This window comes from Pelecanus crispus, chromosome 2 (genome assembly GCF_030463565.1).
Source record: "Pelecanus crispus isolate bPelCri1 chromosome 2, bPelCri1.pri, whole genome shotgun sequence".
NCBI lineage: Eukaryota > Metazoa > Chordata > Aves > Pelecaniformes > Pelecanidae > Pelecanus > Pelecanus crispus.
Genome location: NC_134644.1, coordinates 64,615,949 through 64,641,989, shown reverse-complemented (window position 1 = coordinate 64,641,989; position 26,041 = coordinate 64,615,949). Strand labels below are relative to the sequence as shown.

The following is a 26,041-nucleotide window of genomic DNA, read 5'->3' as shown; positions in this document are numbered from 1 at the left end:
TGCATCAAACACAGTATAACCAGCTGGTCAAAAGAGGTGATTATCCCACTGTATTTAGCATTGGTGCAGCCTCACCTTGAGTATTGTGTGCAGTTCTGGGCCCACAATTTAATAAAGGTGTTAAGGTACTTGAATGCATCTAGAGGAGGTCAGCAAAACTTGTGAAGGGGCTGGAAGGCATGTCCTATGAGGAGGGGCCAAGGACTCTGGGCTGGTTTAGTTTGGAGAGAAGGAGGCTGAGGGGCGACCTCACTGCACTCTACAGCTTCCTGAGGAAGGGAAGTGGAGTGGGAGGTGCTGATCTCTTCTCCCTGGTACCAGTGCCAGGACACATGAGAATAGCTCAAAGTTGCATCCATCAGGGGAAGTTCAGACTTGACGTGAGGAAACATTTGTTTGCTGGCTGGGTGGTCAAACCCTGGAACAGGCTTCCTGGAGAGGTAGTTGATGTCCCATGCCTGTCGGTGTTTAAGAGGCATTTGGACAATGCCCTTAATAATATGCTTTAACTTTTGGTCAGCCCTGAAGTGGTCAGGCAGTTGGACTAGATGATCGTTGTAGGTCCTTTCCAACTGAAATAGTCTAGTCTATTAAATTCTGATTCCTTAATAGTAAAGGAGAGCAAATTATTATTAATTTGATAATTTGAAGTACATTATGAAGCCTGAAGGTTATTCAAGGGATAAATAACGGCTAAATATGTTTTTTACTTATTTGTGGTGGTAAGCAGGATAATGTGAATGTATACTCTCTAACGCATTTTTATCCTGTTGTGATTCTATGTATCATAATCTGGCCTCCTCCCCCTCAAACCAGTTTGAGTAAGATTATTTATAGGGTTTATGTAAGTCTTTTCTGTAATACATTCCTTTTGTTTAAAAGCAAAAAAAAAACTTATCAAGAAAAACAGCGCAGCGGAATAGAAGGGCAGTTGAGTGGCCTGAAGTAATATTAAAATCATTAAAGGTGACTGCACCTCTTCATGCACAAAGTTGTAATGTGATTTAGAGCCCCTTATAGAGGGTTGAACAACAAGGTGCTGAAACTTTCATATTTCTTACAAACTTTGTTTTATAATTATCTGTTATAATGGGTTTTCTGTTTGACTGTAATTTGCACAGTTGGCTGTAATATAAACTAGGTAGAAATTAAGGGAAGGTCTTTGATGCGTTTCGGAAAAGGCTGGTAGTTCTATTTTACAAATGATAAATACTTCCATAATGGGCAGAAAGGCTATTAGTCCAGCTTGTTTTTCCATGTCCACAAGATAAATTCTTCTAGAGAGTTCTACCACATACTCTGTGCTTGCCCAGCTCTCACATAAAGCTGGTTTTGAGGCTATCCCACAAGCCCTGTGAATCAAGTGCACTTGGTAAATACAAACATATAAAATGTGAAGAGTTAACGTAATAGTTTTGAAGTTTAGCTGGGACAACTGTTAATATATGAGAGCACTGTTGTTGACATGCCGCTGCAGATGAGATTTTTAGCTTACTGTTGTTTTCTTTCCAACAGTTATAAATACCTCTCAGTAGTACTCCAGGAAAACTAAGCAGCTAAAGAAGCCAAACGAAGATTAACCTTTAACCGCTGGCCATGCTTCTGTTAGCTGTAGCATTGGCATGGTGATAACCATCTGACAAGATAAATGCCTGATGCTGTTCCGATGCCAATCTGTTGGAATGTTATTATTTGTTCTTCAGGGAAAACAAAATTATTTTTGTAGTTCACAAGGGAAAAGAGAGAAATGAGAGTATACAGAATGCTCTCAAAGGAATAAGTAAGTGCTCCTGGGATATTGATGAAGCTCTGCCAAAGTTTTAAGCTAAACTACAAAACCAAAACCGAATTATGTGACTTCTAGGAAGTCTTAGCCTCTGACTTTACACTGTAAAAGATGTCTTTTAAGTTAATAACTCTAAACGTCTGTTACATTGAGGCAGCTCTGAAGTACATTCACAAAACTAGTAAACTAAGTAAAAGTAATTTTTTGGTGACTTCTTCACTTAATTTGCATCTCTTGGATTGAAGTTACTTGCTTTAACCTTTATTGCAATATATCAGCTCAACTTCTCCCCTGTGTTGTCCAGCATCTGCTGGGAATTTGATACGTAAAGCATTTCCAGTCTATTTAAGGAAAGTGTCCAGTTTACCCAACATACCTGTTTGCAGGTTTCTGAGGACTATATTAACTTCATAGAAATTAAAGCTTCATGAGTGTATGAATACTAATGACATGAGCGTATGAATATCATTGATGATGAAGCCTTCTCATTAGCGCTAAATTTTAAGGTCTGTTTTGACCTATCCAAAAGGTAGATATTCTCCTTTGTAAAGTAGTCTACATGGCTGTGTTAAGTAGGAGAGGCACATTCAGAAACTGTGTGTACCTTAATAACTTGGTTATAAATGGAGTGAAACTCTCATGTGCTGTTCCTGGCTCCCGTTGACTCCTGTGGAGGAGCGGTGGGACTGGGAGTGCCTGGTCTCAGATGGTCTCTTCGAAAACTGAGATTCTGCACAGTGATTCCCACTCATTTTTCTTTGCAGAAATTATAAATAAAAACAATTCCGATGCAAAAAGTTGGTAAATTCTGGAGTAGCATGAACTCTGTCTGCATAGTGTCTTCAATTTCAGTAGAAATCTTCGTGACTTTTTAGCATCACTTAAGAGGTTTAGAAGGTATTTGTGACTTCATGTCCTTTTCTGGCTTCGCAGATACTGTTTGATGCTTTTAGTTCGCTTAGTGTCTTCAGGAGATGCTCTTTCCACCTGAAAGACCACATGTGAAGTTTCCAGTCAGGGGAAAAAGGGTTAAATAAGTGTTTAAAATGTGGGTGCTTAGAAGGCATTTTAGTTTTCAAAGTCCTACCATAAAACCAGAATCAGCTGTGTCTTTTCCAGGATGTGCTAGGTATAGCTATATTGGCTCAATAAAATAAATGGCTAAATTTGGACCCTGAAATTTAACCTTATTAGTGGAATTTTCAAAAGTGACTAGCAGGGTTTTATTTATTGGCTTTATTAGCAGTTACTGCACTGGCTTTGATGGTAGCAGAGCTGGATTTTTAAAAAGTGTCTAATTCTGTAGTTTTACAAGAGATTTATTAATATTTTTAGGATAAGCCACTACTTGCCAGCAAGTTATTCAGGTTGATATGTATGTATGTCAATGCAGAATCACTTAAGTACCATGGATTTTAGTCTGAAATCCCTGTCGGTATTTTAGTCTTGAATAAAAACCTGTTTGTGCATTGATGCTCTATAATTGTCCTAAATAATCAAGGTGGAATGTCTGTAATACAGGCACTTATGCTGCATGCCAGATTTTACACCTTAGCTTCTGTCAGCTACTTCAGGTTAGGAAATGGATGTGTGTGGAAGGTGTACACTCTTGTCTTTCACTACCAAAGGGGCTGTTTCAGCCCTCCTGCTGGTTTAGATGAAGGGCATGCTTTGGACTCCTACTGTTACAGCTCCATGATCAGGGTGTGTATGAGATGTGCTTAATCAACACATACTTACAATAGGAAATGATTGTAAGAGTTTAAATGACATCAAGCAATGAAAATAAGTTATTTTAGAAATCCTCAGCTCTTTTAAGAGAAATAGCTAATTCTCAAAGATCTTTTTGCATATATGGACAATAAAAACTGAGGAGTATCTGAAAAGTTGCTGCACATATGGTTATTTTTGTACTGTCCTGTGACTACACAGTAAGGACTACTGTGGGATCTTTATTGTTGACTTATTCTTATGAAGAAGGGTGGAAAAAGCAATTGCTGCAGAAATATTCTGAAAGTGCCTGTTGGTGGGAATGGATGACAAAGTCTAAAGTCCTGCTAATCATAAAGCTGTATCTAATGACAGTCTCTTAATAGTGACTTTGGAAAGAAATACTGCTTTATGCCTTTGAATATCCTGGATTGTTCTGCTGGCTCAGCTTACTCGTGTTCTCTGTTCCTCAGACTCCAAAAGGTTACAGCTACTGTGTGTATCTAATACCTAATTTTTGTGATTGCAGTTGCCATGTGAGTCACAAAAGGTGTACAGTGAGCTGGGTTTCTAAGGGCCAGGGTCTGTGTTAGCTCAAAAGAAGCTGTTTTTCCGGGGAGAATGCAGTCCTGGAAAGCAGCAGTGGTTTTGCTGCTGAGAGCTGCTTAGTGTTAGGGATGGAAAGAGAAGTTTCCCATTTGGTTGCCCGTAGCGGCCCCTGCTGGCAGGCTCTACCGGTGGCACTGGGGGTAACGTCTTCCAAAAATGAGCGTCTGCAGAAACACGCTGCTTCACTCCTCTGTAACCAGGTGTACTGCAAATATGTTCCAGCTTGTGTCAGCAAGGCTAACTACAACTGATTCTTTTTTTCCCCCCACCTGTGTGGTTTTGTAAAGCAGTTCCGAAACCAGTTATTTCATGAGCGTTCTTGAACAGAATCATTGAAGGCACAATAGTGACGTTTGTTGTAACAGCTCTAACTGGGGAAAAAAAAAGTTTATTAATCAGTTTACCTATTTGTTTTCAGCAACAGGTATGCAAGATGACGATGCAACAGGGGGAAGGATCAGAAAGTTAAGTGTTGGGCAGTATGACAATGATGTCCCTGGGCAGCCGTCATATAATAGGTGTGGATGGATGAAGTCTCCTGCTACTGACCAGGCTGTAAATCCAGGATCGCTGATTCCTGTAGGGGAGACCAAGGAGGTAAACAGTGAAGAATTTTTCAAGAAATACTTATTGAAGCAAATGGCCAGTAGGGAGTTCCATGTTCATGTTCAGTGTCTAAAATCAGTGTGAAGCAGCTGGGCAGTTGCACAGTGGCAATAAGAACAACAAATGACTGTAGTTATCTCAGAAATGCAATTCGGTGCTTAAGGATGTCTTTCTTCTGTCCTCTCTGTGTGTTTGCATGCTTTCAGTGTTCCAGGATCTCTCTGCTGGAACAGTGGATCAGATTAAATGAAACCTTCTGTAATCTGATGAAAAATGCCCCACTGTGTTGTAGGGTTAAGTGGAAATTTTCACACTGTAATTTTGCCTTTTTGTGTCCTTTCTAGATGGCTGTTGCACATTACCAAGATGAAATAGATGGGGGAATCTTCTCCCCAACAAAAAATGGAAATGAAGCTGTCCCATCCATACCAGCTTTTCCCCTGTCACCAGAGACACCATATTGTAAGGAAAAGTCTGTCTCTATTTATTTATTTTAATAGCACTATTAAGATTTTAGCTGTTATTGAAGAGGAATTGTACTTTTCCTTCTCTCCTAGTGAAAACACCTCCACTATACCATCAGCGGATTCCCTCCAGCCAAAAGGTCAGCAGCCCATCTGAGCTGTACAGAACCAGTGCTGGTAAGTTACCCCTACTTCTTAAATAATTTGAAACTGAACCGTGTAGGAAGGCAACTAACACAACAGTGATTATTCCTTTATAAATAGGACATATACCTGGTGAATTTAGACATGTGCAAGTTGGAGAAATAGAATTTAGCAGTACTATTTTAATCATATCAAAATGAAGTAAACAATGAATTATCCAAGAAAGAATTGGTGCCATTAATTGCCAACAGGGAGTCACATGTTCATGTTCAGTGTCCAAAATCAGCGTGGAGCAATTAGGCAGTTGTGTCATGGCAATAAAAGGAAGTGGAATTCAATGTTTGAGGCTATCATGCTCTTGTTCTCTGTATGTGTTTATGTAGTTTCGATGTTCCACAATCTCTCTGCTGATGTTTGGTAACATCAAAATAGTACTGTCAGGAGACTTGAGTTCCTTGTGATTTTTAGTAGGTTTTGCCTCCATCTGAGGAAAGAGGGGTGATATCCATGTTGCTATCCTGCCAGGCAAATGAAGCTGACAAAAGAGCTTGGCAGTAGCTGTGCTGGAGTCAAGTTGATCCTTAATCAAAGGAATGAACGTTCTGGAGATTTTTTTTTTTTCCACAATACGGTTTGTAAATGCACAAGCATGGAAAAGTAGTTGGTAATAGGTGATTATATGATTAAAGATTTAATGTGATCTACCTATTAATTTTAATAATAAAGGATTCTTCTTTGAGGTCTTAACTCTTTGCTGCTAAAAACAGCAGCAAAGCTATTGTTAGCTGTTACCTTTTCTGGGTGAAGTTATTTTAAAACAGTAAGCTTAAAAAGAAAAAAAGTATTTCATATGACTGCATCAGAAAGTGGTGGACATGGAAGGAAGCCAACATAATTTATTTAAAACCTGGATAAAAATCACAGACATTCCTTTAAATTGTTTGCATTAGAAGATGTTCAGATGATAATTCATGTGTGTATATAGTTTTATTGCTTACGCTATGTCTGTCTTCTCAGGCAGGATCTTGATAGTAGAGTTTCCATAAACTTGATGGTGGATTTTGATGCAATAATAGTTAGCATTGTGTTTTTAACTTTGGGGGAAAAAAAACTTCCTGTTTAATTTGCCTCATTTAATAGTTATCAAAAGCAAATAACATCAACACAGAATAAAATTATCTTTAGTAATAAAGCAATCTTCTACCCAGTTCAAGACATCTCTTTATGGTTCAGTTGCTGTGGCTTTGCCCTTTACTCTCTCAACTCTTAAACAATTAAGTGGTAGATACCCTCCTGAGGGCAACTTCAGTAAATCAATTACAGGTTGCTTACATGGAATTAATCTACTGAACACTTTGTTAAATGGTTTCCATCGCTGTTGCTAAGAATTAGGATTCACCCTGGAAAACTTTGTGGCTTTCAGTGTATTTCTCTATTTTGTTGGTGATTCTCCTGCTTAATTCCAAATGCTGCCAGCTCTCAAATGCTGGGTTTAGATACTGAGTTAATGGGTCACTGAAAATAATTACTCTAGCTTAGACCAAAGCACGTAATTCTCCCTTTGAATGCCCCTTTAAAAATTATGCTCAAAGTGTACTGAATGCTGCAGGTTAAGTGCTCGGCTCCCTATGGCTTTGCTTCTAGCCACAAACATAACATACTTTGACAGGAAAGGTTAAAGGTGTATGAGGTGGGTCAGCTAGAAAACATGCAATACACCATTAGTGAGCGCCTCTAAGAAATGTTAGTTGGGGTGACTTTCCCACCAGAGCACAGAAACTTCTATTGCCAGAGGCAATATTAGAATCCTACTTTAAATGTTTTTTTCTTTTCTCTCTTTTTCCTTCACTATTCTACTTTATTGTCTGAATCTACAGTAAGTATCTATTTACTGTATTTACTTGCTTCTGTGTCTTCTGACTTTGGCAAGAAGTGAAGACGACATCTTCTCATTACTATTGCTGCCATTCCCTAATTCATGGCCAGAGCAAGAGTGTTGTGTTGTGTATGTTGAATGAGGCCAAGAATCTGAAGGGAACAGAAGTAGCTGTTCCTGTGGTTGAGACTGCTCTAATGCACATGCGACAAAGGTGACTCTAACAGTATGCACTTTGCAAGAATTCTTACAGCCCCAATTTTTAGCACTTTCCTTTGCAGCCTTGCTCTTCTTTTAAATGCTTTTGTGGTTTTTATTTTTGTAGAAGTTTGGAGACATACTGACTTCTCCAGAGATTTTCAACAGGTTGAGGCCTTTGGAGTCATGGACTCTATAGTCTTAATTTCTGCCATTAAGATATTGCCCCTTTTGTCTCAGTTCAGATCACCCTTGAATTCAAAATTGTTTTGTTCTGTATCTCAGCTTTCCTACTCATCTGTGTTCCAAGTTAGTAGTGAGGATGCTGTAACATCTGGCTACCAATTATCTAGATATATTAGTCTTATTTTCTCCCCACTTCCTTGTAGAGAACAGCTTTTGGTGTAGTTAGTGCTTATCAAGGGAGAACTAATATGGTTTTAGAAAAGTATAAAAGCGTAAGTTTTAAAAGAACAGTATATAGTTTTGTGTATTCTATATTCAAGAATTACAATGACATCCAGTCTTCATGTGTACAAAATGATAAAATTACCTGTTCTTTTTTAAGTTATTCTTGTTGTAAACTGTATACCTTATATCTTGAATTTATCTAATTCTGATTCTTAAACTATTTATTGAAGTGAAGGCTTCACTGAAGCCTGACACAACCCTGTATAAAATGGTGCTCTATTAGCCCTAGAAACCTTAATTTTCTTTCCAGGTGAAACCACTTTGTTAGGGAAAGTCAGTCCAGTGGTGTTATGTATCTGTCTCCCTTTTATTAGCTATGCCCTACCTCTTCTTTCTGCCCATACATTTCTTTAAGACTCCCTGCCTGTGCCAGCTAGAAAGAGCAGGATTTCTTTCCAGAGCCTTGTTCTTTCTCAGAGAGGAACAAGTTGAAGGGGGAAGGGGATATAAACAGGCCCGCTAGTAAGGAGCCCAGGGGCGGCATGGCAACATTGGGGGCAAAATCGACAGCCCAGCTTAAGTGCATGTACAGCAATGCACGTAGCATGGGCAACAAACAGAAGGAGCTGGAGGCCCTTGTGCAGCAGGATGGCTATGACATAGTCGCCATCACGGAAACGTGGTGGGACGACTCTCATGACTGGAGTGCTGCACTGGAGGGCTATAAGCTCTTCAGAAGGGATAGGCAGGGTAGGAAAGGCGGTGGGGTGGCTCTGTATGTTAGGGAGTGTTTCGATTGCATAGAGCTTGACAGTGGTGATGACAAGGTGGTATGCTTATGGGTAAGGATGAGGGGGAAGGCTGGAAAGGCGGATGTCCTGTTGGGAGTCTGCTATAGACCACCCAACCAGGATGTAGAGGTAGATGAGGCATTCTATAAGCGGCTGGCAGAAGTGTCGCAATCGCTAGCCCTTGTTCTCATGGGGGACTTCAACTTGCCAGACATCTGCTGGAAATACCACACAGCAGAGAGGCAGCAGTCTTGGAAGTTCCTAGAGCATGTGGGGGATAACTTTCTAATGCAGCTGGTAAGCGAGCCTACCAGGGGAGGTGCCCCGCTTGACCTGCTGTTTACCAACAGAGAAGGGCTTGTGGGAAATGTCGAGGTCGGAGGCCGTCTCGGGCTTAGCGACCACGACATGATAAAGTTCTCAATTCTGGGTGATGCCAAGCGGAGGGGCAGCAAAACTATTACCATGGACTTCCGGAGGGCAGACTTTGGCCTCTTCAGGACCCTGGTTGGGAAAGTCCCTTGGGAGGCGGTCCTGAAGGGCAAAGGGGTCCAGGAAGGCTGGGCCCTCTTCAAGAAGGAAGTCTTAAGGGCGCAGGAGCGGGCTGTCCCCGTGTGTCGTAAGACCAACCGGCGGGGAAATCGACCGGCCTGGCTGAATAGGGAGCTTTTGCGGGGACTCAGGGAAAAAAGGAGAGTCTACCGCCTTTGGCAGAAGGGGCGGGCAGCTCAGGAGGAGTACAGGGATCTTGTTAGGTCCTGCAGGGAGGAAATTAGAAAGGCAAAAGCCCAGCTAGAACTCAATCTGGCCAGTGCTGTAAAAGACAATAAAAAATGCTTTTATAAGTTCATCAGCAATAAAAGGAGAGGCAAGGAGGATCTCCATTCTTTGCTGGATGTGGGGGGGAACATTGTCACCGAGGACAAGGAAAAGGCTGAAGTACTTAACGCCTTCTTTGCCTCTGTGTTCAACAGCCAGACTGGTCATCCCCAGGGTACTCAGGCCCTTGAGCAAGAGGATAGGGATAGGGACCAGAATGGAGCCCTCATAGTCCAGGAGGAAGCAGTTAATGACCTGCTATGCCACCTGGACGCTCACAAGTCTATGGGGCCGGATGGGATCCACCCAAGAGTACTGAGGGAGCTGGCAGAGGAGCTTGCCAAGCCACTTTCCATCATCTATCAACAGTCCTGGTTAACAGGGGAGGTCCCTGATGACTGGAGGCTTGCCAATGTGACGCCCATCTACAAGAAGGGCCGGAAGGAGGACCCGGGGAACTACAGGCCTGTCAGCCTGACCTCGGTGCCGGGGAAGATTATGGAGAGGTTCATCTTGAGCGAACTCCACAGGTAAGTACAGGTCAACCAGGGGATCAGGCCCAGCCAGCATGGGTTCACAAAAGGCAGGTCCTGCTTGACCAACCTGATCTCCTTCTATGACCTGGTGACCCGCCTGGTAGATGATGGAAAGGCTGTGGATGTCATCTACCTCGACTTTAGCAAAGCTTTTGACACCGTCTCGCATAATATCCTCCTCGGGAAGCTGGCAGCTCACGGCTTAGACAGGCATACTCTTCGCTGGGTAAAGAACTGGTTGGGTGGCCGAGCCCAGAGAGTAGTGATAAATGGTGTTAAGTCCAGTTGGCGGCCGGTCACGAGCAGTGTTCCCCAGGGCTCTGTTTTAGGGCCAGTCTTGTTCAATATCTTTATCAATGATCTGGATGAGGGGATCGAGTGCACCCTCAGTAAGTTTGCAGACGACACCAAACTGGGTGGGAGTGTCGATCTGCTCGAGGGTAGGATGGCCCTGCAGAGGGACCTGGACAGACTGGATCGATGGGCCGTGGCCAACTGTATGAGGTTCAACAAGGCCAAGTGCCGGGTCCTGCACTTCGGTCACAACAACCCCATGCAACGCTACAGGCTTGGGGAGGAGTGGCTGGAAAGCTGCCTGGCCGAAAAGGATCTGGGGGTGTTAGTAGATAGCCGGCTGAACATGAGCCAGCAGTGTGCCCAGGTGGCCAAGAAGGCCAACAGCATCCTGGCTTGTATCAGGAATGCTGTGGCCAGCAGGAGCAGGGAGGTGATTGTCCCCCTGTACTCGGCGCTGGTGAGGCCGCACCTGGAATACTGTGTCCAGTTTTGGGCCCCTCACTACAAGAAAGACATTGAGGTGCTGGAGCGTGTTCAGAGGCGGGCAACGAAGCTGGTGAAGGGTCTGGAGAACAAGTCTTATGAGGAGCGGCTGAGGGAACTGGGGTTGTTTAGCCTGGAAAAGAGGAGGCTGAGGGGAGACCTTATCGCTCTCTACAACTACCTGAAAGGAGGTTGTAGTGAGGTGGGTGTTGGGCTCTTCTCCCAAGTAGCTAGCGATAGGACAAGAGGAAATGGGCTTAAGCTGCGCCAGGGGAGGTTTAGACTGGAAATTAGGAAAAATTTCTTTACGGAAAGGGTGGTCAGGCATTGGAACAGGCTGCCCAGAGAGGTGGTGGAGTCACCATCCCTGGAGGCGTTTAAAAAACGGGTAGATGTGGCACTTCGGGATATGGTTTAGTCTGGCCTACCCTTGATTAGTCTAGAGTGGGCTTGGTAGTGTAGGTTAATGGTTGGACTGGATGATCTTAAAGGTCTTTTCCAACCTAGATGATTCTATGATTCTATTCTATGATTCTAACGAAGCTGGTGAAGGGTCTGGAGAACAAGTCTTATGAGGAGCGGCTGAGGGAACTGGGGTTGTTTAGCCTGGAAAAGAGGAGGCTGAGGGGAGACCTTATCGCTCTCTACAACTACCTGAAAGGAGGTTGTAGTGAGGTGGGTGTTGGGCTCTTCTCCCAAGTAGCTAGCGATAGGACAAGAGGAGATGGGCTTAAGCTGCGCCAGGGGAGGTTTAGACTGGAAATTAGGAAAAATTTCTTTACGGAAAGGGTGGTCAGGCATTGGAACAGGCTGCCCAGAGAGGTGGTGGAGTCACCATCCCTGGAGGCGTTTAAAAAACGGGTAGATGTGGCACTTCGGGATATGGTTTAGTCTGGTCTACCCTTGATTAGTCTAGAGTGGGCTTGGTAGTGTAGGTTAATGGTTGGACTGGATGATCTTAAAGGTCTTTTCCAACCTAGATGATTCTATGATTCTATGATTCTAAGTTTAACCTCCCTTAGTCTGTGTTCAGGCATGCAGTCCTTTCGTGTCAGCACTGCTGCTCCAGTGATCACTTGCCGCCATAGTTTCATTGCCCTTTTTCTCACTTTACATAGCTTGCAAGTAATACAGCACACACAGAGTTCATTCTGAATTATCTTTTGAAAGACCCCTTGTTTCTTAAGACAAACTTGAGCAGTCTATAAATTGGATAGTTTTATAAATACCCCACAAAAAAGCAGGCTCCAGATAGAACCCAGATACAGCTCTCTGAGTAACACAATAGCCATTGTATATCCCACGGGAGAGTCCCACACATCAGCGAAGGAACAGAAGCACTATTGGTAGGCCGTTTTGAAGCTTATAAAGGCTCTCTTGTTTCAGACAGCATAGAGCTATTTGAAGTCCCTTTGTGTATAGAAGTAACAAATAAAACCGTAGCAAGCTCTTTGCCAGAGACTGAACTCTGGCTAACCACCCTGGCAACTCCACCCTTCAGGCTGGACATGAGGAGCTGCCCCTTCTTTAGCCCTGGCCAAAGCATAGACAGAGCTTTGCAGAAAATCTGCATTCACAGACAGGCACTGTCTTGCAGCAGAAGGCAGGGATCTGTGGAACAAGGGAAGATTGTCTATAATTCTTTGTCCATGTACTGACAAAGAGAAGACATGATGTCCTGTTTTTCCATCTTTTCTGAACAGCCTAAGTAAACTTGCATAGTTCAAGCAGTGCATGTGGTGGAATGATAGCACTGCTGCCTGTATGAGGAATCTCAGAGCCTTCAAGCATGCGTAAAGCCTTGCCTTTTCATACCCGCCATGGAGCTTAGCCTAGGTACTGTACTCAAAGCTTGTGTTACACGTACAAGTTGCATCTTTTCTAAAAATTGTCAGAAGGTCATCTTTTCTCCTCATGCTGTCATAGAACTCTTCAAGACCAGACAGTGGCATATTTCCATGTTTTTTCTCATACAGACTCTGTTTTTATCTGACAGAGGCATTGTAATCCTAAATTCCTCTGATTGACTAACATAGGCTTAGTCTGTTAGATCACCCAGTAGAGTGATGAGTGTTTCGTATATCTCTCAGAACATGAACACAACCTAACAGATATCCTCATTACTGGATAATTCTATTACTGATTATAATTTTAAACTGTTACAATTTCATACTGTTATTCTAGGATTGTAATTTCTTCCAATCACTGAGTTGCAAGGGAAATGAAACCTACTGCTTAATTGTTCAATTAAAAAAAAAGTCAAGGTTCTGAACTGAAAATGTTTTCTGTGTGTCAGGAGGGTTAATAGCATAGAGAATAAAAGTGATACTAATTTGAGAGAGGGAAAAATTCCCAGTTTATGATGTGCAAAAACTTTCTCCACGGTATGAAAAGTTTTCATATAATATTTATTTGTACCTGCCTTCCTCTCTTCCCCTTAAGATAGGTATGGAACTTTTCCACACATCTGGGTTTATTTGCTTAGAACATCAGTGCATCCACTTCAATGGATGGTTATCATAAGCTCTGTCCTCCTGGAAACAAAGGTGCATTTTGGTTTTTGCTGTTGTTCGCTTTGGGTTTGGGTTTTTTTGGGTTGTGTTGTTTTCTTTTGTGGTGTTTTGTTTGTTTGAAACATTGAGGCTATTAATGAGCAATTAAAAAAACAAGTAGAGATAAGAAATTTGTGATGTTTACTACAAGGCAGATACACATGTTATCATAGAATCATAGAATGCTTTGCTTTGGAAGGGACCTTTAGAGGTCATCTAGCCCAACCCCCCTGCCGTGAGCAGGGCAGCTTTAACTAGATCAGGTTGCTCAGAGCCCCGTCCAACCTGACCTTGAATGTTTCCAGGGATGGGGCTCCCACTACCTCTCTGGGCAATCTGTTCCAGTGCTTGACCACCCTCATTGTAAAAAATTTATTTCTTATGTCTAGTCTAAATCTATTCTTCTTTACTTCAAATCCATTATTCCTTGTTCTGTCAACGGGCCTTGCTAAAAAGGTTCTCCCCATCCTCCCTTTAAGTATTGGAAGGTCGCAATAAGCCTTCTCTTTTCTAGGCTGAACAACCCCAACTCTCTCAGCCTGGCCTCATAGGAGAGGTGTTCTAGCCCTCGGATCATTTTGGTGGCCCTCCTCTGGACCCGCTCCAGCAGGTCCATGTCCTTCTTGTGCTGAGGGCCCCAGTGCAGGACGCAGTACTCCAGATGAGGTCTCATGTTATGTTATGTTTTTCATTGTCCTGCAATTGACCTTGACATGTTTATCTCATGGCTAAATACAGTGGTCATCTCCACAATATTTTTATAATGAAACAGCTAATGTTTCTTTATTATGATAAAATATACCTACTAGCACATACGAAGCCTCCATAGGGTTCAGGAGCAAGTAGGAAAGGACTCAGTTCTCCTGTTTGGGTTCTACCAACATGAACTTAATCAGGTCTTCCAGAAAGAGGACATGGAATGCCCTGCATTACTTTCATTGACACATTCAGTTCAGTAGAACTAACCTTTATACAAACTTCTTATGGCACAAAGTTTGGAGATGACTTGATGTATTTTCAAGTCTTTATTGTCACAGACCTCCTTCCCTTTGTGCTACTGATTATAATACAGTTCTTAACATACCTTTCAAATACAAAGATGGGAATTTTGTATCTTGTCTGGCCTGCAGAGAAAGAAGCAATGCTTATTATGAACAATATCAGTCTGGTAATCCAAATTCACAGCAAAGGTAATAATGCTCCATCTTGTGTGCTGAGTAGATTAACGGTTTCATTTAATTCGCATCAGTCTGAATGGTGCAAAATATGTTGTAATAGAAGAACCAAATTGAAATTGAAAATAACTTGAAATACTTGTAGTCTGTGCCTGCTTTTAGTGAGTGATACTAACCAAAATACTTATAGTTTAAGTGTCTATAACTCAGCTGTTTGGTAATCAGCTTTAATTGAACTTTTTTTCCCACCAGTCAGTTTGGCTAAGATTTTCATGGGAGGTACTCTCCCAGTGCACACTGATCAACTTACCAAAGCTTTATTCTCTGGCTTAGAGGTAAGAATGAAATGATTTCAAGATTAATCCATTTTGCTAGCTAAATATGGACTGGTTTTGTTTATAGCCATGTTATGTGTTTCTACATAAAGCTTTACAAAACCTGTACATATTGTAGCCACTCATTAAAAATTCTTACATGTCATTGATTCAGGGGAGTAAGGAATACAAATAAACATACCTGAGTATAAAAAGTTAGGGAGTGCCAAGTCCGTGGAAGATAATATGTGGTGAAGAAGCAGTGGGACAATACAAATGTGTTTTTCTTTGGCTGATATGTTAAAGGTGACAGAGGATGCCATTCTTGTTACTGAATTTTCATAAGAAAGCTCATTGTCTAAAGTATATTCTGTCTTGCATTGGGTTTGGTTACTATAGTTTGATAAAATATTCTGGAACATGAATATATTTTGGTTTGTAGCCAATGTTGTATCTGATCACAGAATCAAAAAATCTTCAAATCTGATGCTTATGTCAAGACAAAGATATTTAGCTTGCGGGGCTGTAAGAACATTTTACCGTTAAACTTCTGCAGGGGCTGGGGTTTGGTGTGACCTACAGGTTGAACATCATGTTGAACATGAGACAAATTCATGTGCTACAGATGGTCATAGAAAATACGTTGACTTTGAGTGCTAGCAGAATGCATAATCTAGTGCACAAGTACATAATTCTATGTGTGGCTGCTCTATAATCCTGCAAAATTTAAAAAAAAAAAAAAAAAAAAAAGGATGGTTAGGTGCTTCAGCCATTACATTGAAGAGATCGGTGAAGCTAGTCACCGTCACCTGTTCCTCCCACCCTCACTTTCGTAGCAGGATTTCCATCTGGACAGAAACACTGTGAATGCAGATCAGAACAAGCTTTAAGCCATATCCTGTTCTGTTAAAATTGCATTGGAAAATGAATCACTTACTGATTTGGAAAGACTTTCTGGTTTATACTGTGTGTTTCACCTTCTGTGAAAGTATTCACATTGCTCTTTTTTTCTTGGTTTTACTGGATGACTTTTCATTCCATGCAGGGAAGGTGCTGATTGATAAGCAAATACAAGAACTGAGACTGTCCCTCTAAAAAGGGCAAGTTAATAGCCTTCTCAGAGGCTGGTTGGCACTGTCTCCATTATCCATTTGCACGAAGACACTGCTGAAAAGTTACATGGAGCCTTCCGCTTAAAACAGCAAATGTGAATTGACTTTTCTCACAGGGAAGTGAGTATCCAAATGGCAGGGACCCTAAATGTAGAAACAAGCTCTACGCTTTCTCACCCACTGATTTTTGTCCTCAAGTCAAATGTTGAACCATGTTAAAGGAATAGTAGCTCTTGTGACAGAAATGCCCTGTGAATAAGGTTTTTAGCTCAGGACATCTCTGAAGTCTCTTATACATTTTAAGTCTTCCATCAATGGTAGCTCAACAGGCCTGACTGCTCCTTGATCCCATGCTGAAACCATTAAACTGCTGAGAGGTTCTACTTCCAGAAGACCCACCCTGTAGACTTTATCCTTTATTTGGGTTACCTCACTTTAACCCAGTCTGTCTACTGTTTGTTTGGTCTTGACTCACTTTTTATAACACTGTGAATTTAAAATGAAACAACTGCCTTTTTACAAAAGGTGTTATTAACTGAGAAAAACCTGGAACGAGCAGCAACACAAAAAACAGCACCTGCATGTTTGGCAATACAGTCCACTAGAAACTCTCTTCACCGCATATCTTGGCAGTTGACAGCCACACAATATTAAGGCTTTGATTCTGTCTTCAAAGGCTGTGTTGCAGATGCTCCCAAGCTTTTCAAAGACTCTTTGGTCATCAGTGGCTTTCAGTGCCCCACATGGCTGCACTGTACCACAACAATGGAAACGCCTGCCACCAAAGAAAGACCAGTGAGTATTTAGGACAGACTCTTTTCAACAGATGTCTCACAAGCATAGAATTTACTCACAGTGCATAACAGGATGACCACGAACCTTGTGGCATTTTCAGCAAATTATAAAGCATGCTGCTTCTGCATGATTTTCCTGTGTAACAAAACATTTGAGGGGAAAAAACGCAATAATATAAGGGAAATGGTAGGGGTGGGACCTGAGCTTTGTGCATTTTGTCTAATGCGTTTATATGATGAAATGCTTCACTGGTGACTGCAAAATAAACATGAGAGAGACCAGTGAACCCTCATAATTTGTATTAGCTATTAGAAATATGTGGGCAATTTGAGGACTTGCCACCATTTCAAAATGATACAGAAAAAAAGCTCATGACTTGTATGAAAGGCTGTGTTGCTTTAATCTCTGTTCATTGTACACTGTCAGCATTACCATTTGAAGCACACAAATATGCTACTAATAAATGTACTAAATATACTTATGAGTTACAGTAACAACTTGGAAAAATAAGTGGCCCACCATTTATCTGACATTTCAGAAAGCAAATTAAAAATTCAGAGTTGCTTGATTCATTCTAAGTAGTGGTTATGTTTATCAAGTGATAGGTATTGAGCTTGTGGAGTATCACCTTTAGTATATTTCTGTTCTCTGTAAAAATGAAGTTTGCATAAGATACTTGCTGTCATGGTTAGTAAATTGCACAAGATTATATGGTGAGTACTCACTTGTGTGCTCCCTCCCTTTCTCTTTCTCTCTGTTTACCATTTTGCAAAACCAGTTGTGTGTTGGTATTTTTCTTTGTAAACAGATGAAGTGGTGCTTCATTTTGTTATATTTATTTAACTACATAGGTATTTTAACCAACAAACAGATGTTTACAAGAAACAATTAAAACTTCTGATTTAAGTATTGGTTTTAAGGTTAATCCTTATTGTCTGCATTTTGCTTACTTATTTTCAAAAAGTCTTGAAAAATCACACAATTCCTTTAGTAGCCTTTGGAATTGTCAGTTTGCTTTCATTATTTTCACTTCCTGCCCTCTTCCATCATGCCCTGCTCTGACAACCTGATACGAGATTTCTCTAATATTTATATACCTTTTTCCCAAGTGACTTTAGGGTCCCTGAGGGGCCACAGGTACATTGAATTTTTTCCCTTTCATTCGCAGAAGGTTTGGCACCAACGTAGCACTTGGAAAGGGAAAAGTGGGAGTAAATTCCTAGAGAGGAAAAAACTATGTGTTGGGGGAGAAACAGCAGGAAGGAAGCTGGGGGAGGAGTAGAGTTGCTATAGCTGGGGCTGAGGGATGTAGTGAAGGTATGTTAAGAAGAATTAATACAGAAAGCAGAATAGATTCCTGGCTTTTTTCAGGCCTTCATCAAACACTGTGTTAAAAACACAAACTCTAAATGGGATGTAAATAAAATTAAGTCTGTATAGCACTGCATCTGTAGCATTTCAAGAAAAACAATGTGAAGGCGTTTCAATTACACTGCTAGTTTGTGCCCGCTATTGTCTTTGGATTTCCTGAATATTCTCAGTTTGTGTCAGTGCTCTCACAATGTTTTAAGAATTTGTCCAGAAAGCTTCAAGAATAAAGTAAATGAAAATTAAATTCTTTGCTGGGAGATTATAAAACGGCTATGAAGATAATGTAGTGCTGCAGGTGAGATGTTCTGGATCTGTGGGATAGTCATTGGAATCCCTGCATTGATCTGTGTACCAGGTAAACTCTAGGAAATAAAAATTACAATAGAAATATTATACAGACTTCTTTATAAGAAGATGAAATTGCACCATGTGAGTTTTATTGCTTTCAAAAATCCTGGAAAAAAATGTGGTTTCTTGTTGTTGTCATGTATTATATTCAGATTTTTGTTTACACTGTGGGGTTTTGGTTGTTTTGTTGTTTGTTTTTTTAAGATAAATGTAGAACAAGTTAATGAAAAGTATAAGAAGTTAATGTTAATGGAACATTCATTCATATGTCTTTAAATACTGGAGCCAAGCTGAGCATTCATTTGTATACATTTACCCACCAATATCAGAAATTTGGTTCATATAAATGACAGTAAAGTTTATATTGTGTTTATTTTGTTAAAACTGTTTAATGCAAAAATTGGAATAAATGACACCAAGAAAAGGTTGTTTTTTCTGAGCACTCAAGAACCCCTCTGTATTGAGGGTAGAGAATAGATGCAGCTCCTAATTTCCTAAAATGGGATGCATTAGATTATTAATCCATTCTACACTTGGTCACAGCAAAATGTTACCCAAAGATTAGCAAAATATTTTTTGTTCTGGAAAACAGTGGGAGTATTTTTAAAAAAGTTTGAGATTACACATCGATTGTGGCTTTCTTTTTTCATTGTTGTTACTTCAATGCTTTCATACCTGGTCAAAAGAGAGTGTGTTATTAATACCTTTCAGTCAGTGCTTTTGAAGGGTGCCTGTTGGTTGTAATTCTCTGCAAGCTGATTTGGTGCCCAGTTGGGAGATGGCACGCTCAGAAAGTTGATAAAAAGGCCTAGTACTAAGGTATGCGTTAACTGTGCATTTTAATAAGCTGAGACCTGTGTAAGAGTGACCTTATCCTGCACTCACATGCCTTGAAATTACAAGATCAAGCTCAAACACTATATGAAGCAGCAAAGTATAATGTTAATGAAAATGTTTCTGCTGTGCTTAGATTTTATTTCTTTTATGTTACCATTTATTTCTATGTCTGGGTGGCAGCCTAGCAATTTGAAAACTCTGCCTGCCTGTGTTCAATTGCCACAAATATTTTGGCAATGAATTTATTATAAAGGATGTTTGAAAAAGAAGACAGAGTTTAAGAAAACATTAGAAAACAAAACAGAGAATGTGGACTATGTTCAAAATATGTCCTCTGTATGCAGTATTTGTTCTAGAAATTTCATTCCAGTTTATATTTGTTCTGTCAGGGAGCATGGTATACAACCAATCTATTTGGATCATTGCTAAGCACCAGAGTCAGCTTACCAAGTAGATGCATGAAGAGACTTGTAAATACGTGCATGTCAAAGAACTGTTTCTAGACATCATTCAGGAAATTGATGCATTTTGGAAACTTCAGGTTGAGTTACTCTGAGAGGAAAAGCAGCTCAGAAAAGGCCCATGGGTCCCCAGAAGAGAATACCAAAGCAAAGGGAGTGTAAGCACTGATGGTCGCAGCTCTGGCACTTTACAGTCTGAGGAATCCTCCTCCTACTCCCGCCACCCAGGGCGGAGGGCTGTGAGTTCAGTGGGCATCAGCATTGCAACCAGCAAAGTAAATGCTGTGACTAAAGTGCAGTGACGTATGTGATCACTCAGGTCTTGGCAGGTCTGTACAGTCTTGCTATTAAAGCTAGTGGCATTTACAAGCGTGATTGTCTTCTCCATTTTCCACCAGCTGAACCTAAATCTTAGACACTTCTAAATCACATTTAGGAGCTTTTTCCATGCAAATCTAATAGCCAACTAGAATATTCGTATGTCATGGGAGAGGTCCAAGATTGTCTCAGTCTTCTGCATGATTATCAGCAGGACTTGAACCAGGCTTTTCTATGCAAGTCTGAAAACTATGATGCTTTTGAGCCAAATTTCTTTTTCTGGCTTAGTTCATACACACTACTATTTAATACAAGTTAGTTAGAAATAATGGTAGAGCAGGCTTCTCACAGGAGAAAAACTTGAATTCAAATCTGGCCTGATTTAGAGGAGGCCCTGTGAATAGGATAAAGGGCTAACTCTAATAGACTACTGAAAGTCTGTAAGAGTGAAACTTGTGTAAAAGTATTCCTTTGGTCTGGAATTGTCAGCTTTCTACAGTAGCGTAAAGCCTCCTTTATGCAGTGTTTATTACCTAGCCTTAGGTGACCAAATGAATGTGATTCTTCCAAAGCTCTCATTTCCCATCTATTACATGGCAAATCCAGGCTTGTGCCCTGAGGCTTTAAATTCCATTCAGCAGCAAGACATCTGAAAGTTTAGTTGTGCAGTGTGCAGCTTACATCCTTCCTGTAGCTCTAGTCCAAAGGCATTTTGTCTTGAGAGAAAGCAGTAGCATTATCTGGTATTAATTTATTTATTTTAAGGGGTTTTTAAATTACTGTCCAAGATAACTGACTGTACTTGGAATATGCACCTATTAGCTGAAAAGATGATGGCATTTCCAAAGGAGCTGGACACAGTTTTTCATTATCTTCACTGGTATCTATGAGAATGCATCATTTCTAAAACTTAGGCGATAAAATAGACATTGTAATTTTGAAGTTGTAAATGCAAAAAAAAAAGTTGTTTACATAATCAAATTATTACACAGGAAAAAATGTGTTTCTACAAGCATTCAGTTTTGTAAGTTTTGATCACAGTCTCAAAGCAGATGTGCCCCTTCAGTTAAACTTGAAATACACCCTGATAATACACTGGTGGGTGGTGGGGGTGGTTGTTTTTTTTCTTTTGTTTTTCCTCTAAGAGCCAGTGAAAAATTGATAGAGAGGTTTCTGAAGCACTAAGTTTTGGAGAGTTGGTTTCTATTTTTCCCTTTCAGTGGGGAAGAAGTCATGCATTTCCCTGCATAAATCTGTCATTTGACGGATAACTATCTATGTGTATATTCATTGAAGTATATAGGAGTAATATCTTACACATACATAAAAAAGAGAAGAACGTGAAGCTGAGAAGTCTACCACTAATTTTGGCTTGTTCTGAAGATGCAAGAGATAAGCTATTGGCAGAAATTTATCAGCATTTTAACAGAAACACAGGATTGGATGAGTGGGCAGTCTGGCAGATGTGGATGGTTTTTACACGTACCTGTTGATGCTAGTTAGCAGTGCACGTGGGTAGCATGCATTTTTGAAATGTTACTAGTCCTTCTGTCTGGAAAAGCTTAAATTAACAAAAATCCATGGGAACAACTAGTTCCCTTGCTATGATTGCATGAAACAAGCTTTTTCAAATTTTACAGGGTGAGGCCTCCTACTACATGACGTGGCACTCTGACTGTGATGTGCCAGAGTAATCCATGTAGTTTGAGGGAAGGCTGAAGAAAGCTCCAAAAACTGAAGTACAGCTGTGAGCACACATTTTCAAAACATTTGAGGCCTTAAAATGATCCTGTGTTTGGGTGCCTGGGAAGGTCCTGTCTGCTGTATTCACAAGTCAAACATGTTTTGTAATTTCAGAATTACAGACCTGCCAGTGTTGAGTGAGGATGTAGAGGAAATACACATTCAGTCCCACCTAAGTGTTTACAGTCCAAAGGCCATATTGCTCTATGTTTTTTAAGATGCTGTTCTCCCCTGTGTTGATTCTCTTTGTGTTTATTTCCTCTTGCAGAGGAGGAGAAAATTAAATTAACCTGTGTTTTTCTACACCTGAGTTAGGCATGCTATTTCACAAAGCTGTTCATATTGAGACACCTAGCAGACAAAACCTAAAATACACTATCACTTGAGATTTACTCTCACATTTCTGTCAATCATGGGAGTAGAAGGGAAATGTATGCCATTCCTTCACAAATTGTGGAATTTGCTGAATTTGCATCTGAGGGCCACAGCATAGCCACCCTCCTGCAGCGTTTCCTGTTGGAGAAAGGTGCATGTTACAATTCGAGCCCTGCATTTTAAGCTGTCTTTGGATAGATCTTGCAGTGTGATGGTTCTGATGAAACTGTGAATCTTGTGCACTTTACTTAGGAGAACTGTACACAGGCCTTGCTATGTGAGTAAATACTACCACCTCGCAGAGGATGGAGGACCTGATCTTTGTGCTGTGTCTGGCATAGCCATGAAACCAATTCTCCTTGCCAAGTAACAGACTATCTCCTTTTGGGATGGCATTATCTCACAAACTGCTCTCACCTCAATCCAACCAGTTCCTCACCTGAGACATTCAACATCCCCCTCTCCCTTCCTAACTCTCACTTCTGTGCTTTTGTATGCAATAAAATTTCAGTCTGGCCCTTTATATCTCCTGGCTTTAGAGTTTCAGAATTTTTTTTTTCTCCCCTGGAACTCATCTCAGCTGGTTGAAACTTTGAACTTGTGACAGAAGGACAAACAAAAGGTGAGTTTTTGTGTCAAATGCCTTTTGTTTGTCATTAAAAGCGTCCATGTCAAAGAGGTTTTGTTGATGAACAGCCCCCTAAATATAACCAAGTCTGATTCTGTTAGAAAGCTCCATGAAAAAAAATCTTAACGAAAGGTGAATTTGATAAAATGTTGACAAAACTTGAGTATATTAATGATTTTAATTACCTGGTTTATACCTAATTACATTCACAGATTACGTTGGAAATGAACGCTTTCTCACTTAACCCAGCCTTCATGTTGTATCTCAGGCCGCTGTTACCTTCTTGGTTAAATGTTACTATCCTTGTTATTTTCTAATTCAGCAAGTGTAAATGGCTGAAGAAGCAAAGCTTCCAAGACTTGAAAATCGGGAAGGAAATGGGACATTCAAAGGTTTCCTGTGATTATAGCATTTTTTATGCAGAGGCAGGGATGCTTTCTATGGAGAGCAATTTTCTCTAACAATTATTGTTTATAGGAGTTTGAAGACAGTGTTTGACTGCATTTGTCTCTGCCAGGAAGCATCCGAGACAAAGAGAAAGTGTAGTTGTATAATAAATTAATCAAAGTAACTGATAGCAGTTCTGGACTGCTGCATTAATAACCTGTTCTGCTACTGTGGCAAGGATTGTCCCTCATTTTTTACCTGATGGTATGGTGTATATCACAACTAGTCCTTGCTATTTGGGTCTCCTAGGTGCAACCATTATGAAATTATTTAATAGGAGCAGCTGCTATGATGAAAATCAGTGGTAGGACTGAATATTCTTATAAAGGAATAGTTTGATTTAGTTTACCTTTTGGTCTGTGGAAGAAAGCAAAATTCTAATTAGTTTCCCAGTAGTCATCTCTATAATCAAGCCAATTTGGATATTTAAAAGCTCTCAAAAGGGTTTAGTACACGTTCAAAATGTTGCTGTTCGAACTTTGACAGCAATTGAGTACTTGATTACAGGAAAGCTTTTAATTGTCGTATTTGTTTCTGTCATATCAAGTAATTTCCTATAGTCATCCTTTCAGAAAATCCGGTGCCCTGGGACACTGAAGAACAATCTGAGCTCATTGCAGCGCTGCAGCGTTTCCACTCATCTTCCTGACCCATAAATAAAATCTGCCCTGAACAATGATAGGGTGATGTTGAATGCAACACAGTAGGGTTGCACGTGGTGTTTTGTGAAAAAGAAATCTTGGGAAGTGAGTCAAACTTTATTCAGAGCTCTGGATGCTAAATTTATCAGAGAGTGTTGAGCCAGTTTGGCATTGTAGAGCAGCTGGGCTTTGGTCCACATTAAAAAGCACTTATCTGTCGGTTCTCAGTTTCGTGTCCTGTATCTCTCTGAAAGAAACAAATCTGTGAGGTGAAATGAAGTGGTGGGGGAACTGGACATCTGCTTTAAAAAAACACCCAAAAACCCACACCCCGAAAAAAACCCCAAACAAACAAACAAAAATCCCCCAAACCAACCCCCACAACTCTCCTCCCCCCCACCCCCCCCCGAAACGCCGCGGCTTGTGTGCTGGGAGTCAGAGAAGGGCAGCGAGCTTTTAACCCCCGAGGTGCCCCTGCGGCTCCCCAGGCGCTGCGCTGGCGGGCGCGGGGAGAGCTGGGCGGGGGGGAGGAATAGAAGGCAAATGAGGTGGAGTCAGCAGAGCAGGGATGCACTGAGCGGGCAGCCTGGCTGAAGAGCGAGCGGCAGAGCTAGCCCAACAACGATCAGGGAATTATTTTCCGCCTGGATGGAGTGAACTCTGGCTGTCTTCAGCCGAGTGGCTGTATTGAGAGCGGGAGCCTAGGGTTTTTTTCGCTGCAGACACGGGAATCCTCTTTGCTGTGAAGTTTTAACGCGCGGGGGAGAGCAGATGGTATTACAGCTGGCAAATATAGGAAATGGCTTTTCCCAAGCCTCTGCGTGGCGGAGCGGCTCGCCTGGCTGCTGTGCTCCCCTGAGCCGCAGACAGCATGCGGCGCGCCCGGCTCAGCAGGAGGGAACAAAGATTTCGCAGAGCCCGTGCTCCACGAGAGAGCTTCTGTCATGATGGCTTCCATAGGTAGGTTCTTGGTTTCCTGCCCTCCCTCGTTTTTGTGCGTTTTCCTCAGTCTGAAAACTCGTTTTTGTGGGGCTTGTCTTTCACTGGCCGCGTTCCCGGCAGCGCGCAGCGGCAGGGAAACGTGATCTGCGCTGTGTCTGGGTGCGTTTGCCTGGGGTGCGAGAAGTGGGGGAAGGCGGGGGTTAAATAGAGCGAACACCGCAGCGCTTCGGCAGCGCGCTGCCAGCGCTGGCACGGCCCGCTCCCGCAGCTCGGGGGGCGCGGGGGTTGGTAGAGCATGCGGTATGCTGCTCTGTTGGTTGCAGGCTCTGAAGAAAAGAAGTCGGGGGAACAATTATCCCTTGTGTGGTTATGTAGCAATATCTGGAGTCCACAGAGAAACTGAAAAGCTTTGCGGACAAGGAGTTTTGTCAGTATGAGCTTTTTTTTCTGTCATCGTTAACGCAGTGACAGAGGATGTGAGGCAGGGTTCGTGAGCTTTGTGAAGTTACTTTTCTGCTGAGGAAGACTTAGAATTTTTTGTGTGTGGTGGTGGGTTTTTTCATAGTAGAAGTGGGGACTGCCTGTAACATACGTGATTGCTGACTACGTACAAAAACTTTGTCCAGGCTGATTCTTTTCCCTCCCCGAGGAGTTCCTAGTGTTATAGCATGCATATAATGTTATAGCAGCATTAAATTTCGTTTCAAAAACATGAAAAAAGAACTGATTTTGTAAACATTAAGTCTTTACTGAACGAGAGCTGTCACATAGTTTTCCTGCTTTCTTGCTTAATGAGAAAAACAGCGTATTGTGCCACTAGCGCTGGCAGAGTAGTTCTTTTAATTCAGGCAGTACATGTAAAATACTCTCGCTTTCTTAGTCCAGATCTGAATTTTCCATCAAAAAGTAATACAGTCTTATAGCAGCCAAATGTTGCATGGTATGATGTGCAGGATGAACCAGAATAAAGAGCCTGATTCTTATGGCCTTAATGCAAACAATTTTTTTCAGCCAGTAGCAACAGATGCTTGTCTAAGGACTGCAACCCTAAAAGGAGAGTTGCCGAATCACAATTTTTAAGAGACGGACTGACCAAGAAAACGCCTAATAGCTTCACTTCTCAGTCCTGTTATGTGATAGTGAACAATACTGAAGATAAACTGAACTGAGTTTCGGTTGGTTTTGGTTTTCACTTGTTTCAATTCCAGATTATTAAAAGCAGCTTCTGAAAAATCCCTTCCTTTTCTGGTTC

At 41.3% G+C, this 26,041-nt stretch overlaps 1 protein-coding gene across 1 annotated transcript in view; it reads left to right on the top strand.

The window, feature by feature from the left end:
• Positions 1 to 26,041, top strand: part of TNS3 (tensin 3) — a 121,567-nt gene that overhangs the window by 64,895 nt on the left and 30,631 nt on the right. Inside the window, 3 exon segments of the mRNA XM_075704756.1 lie at positions 4,524 to 4,702; positions 5,056 to 5,173; positions 5,269 to 5,352. Coding sequence (XP_075560871.1) covers positions 4,524 to 4,702; positions 5,056 to 5,173; positions 5,269 to 5,352 — 381 coding nt within the window.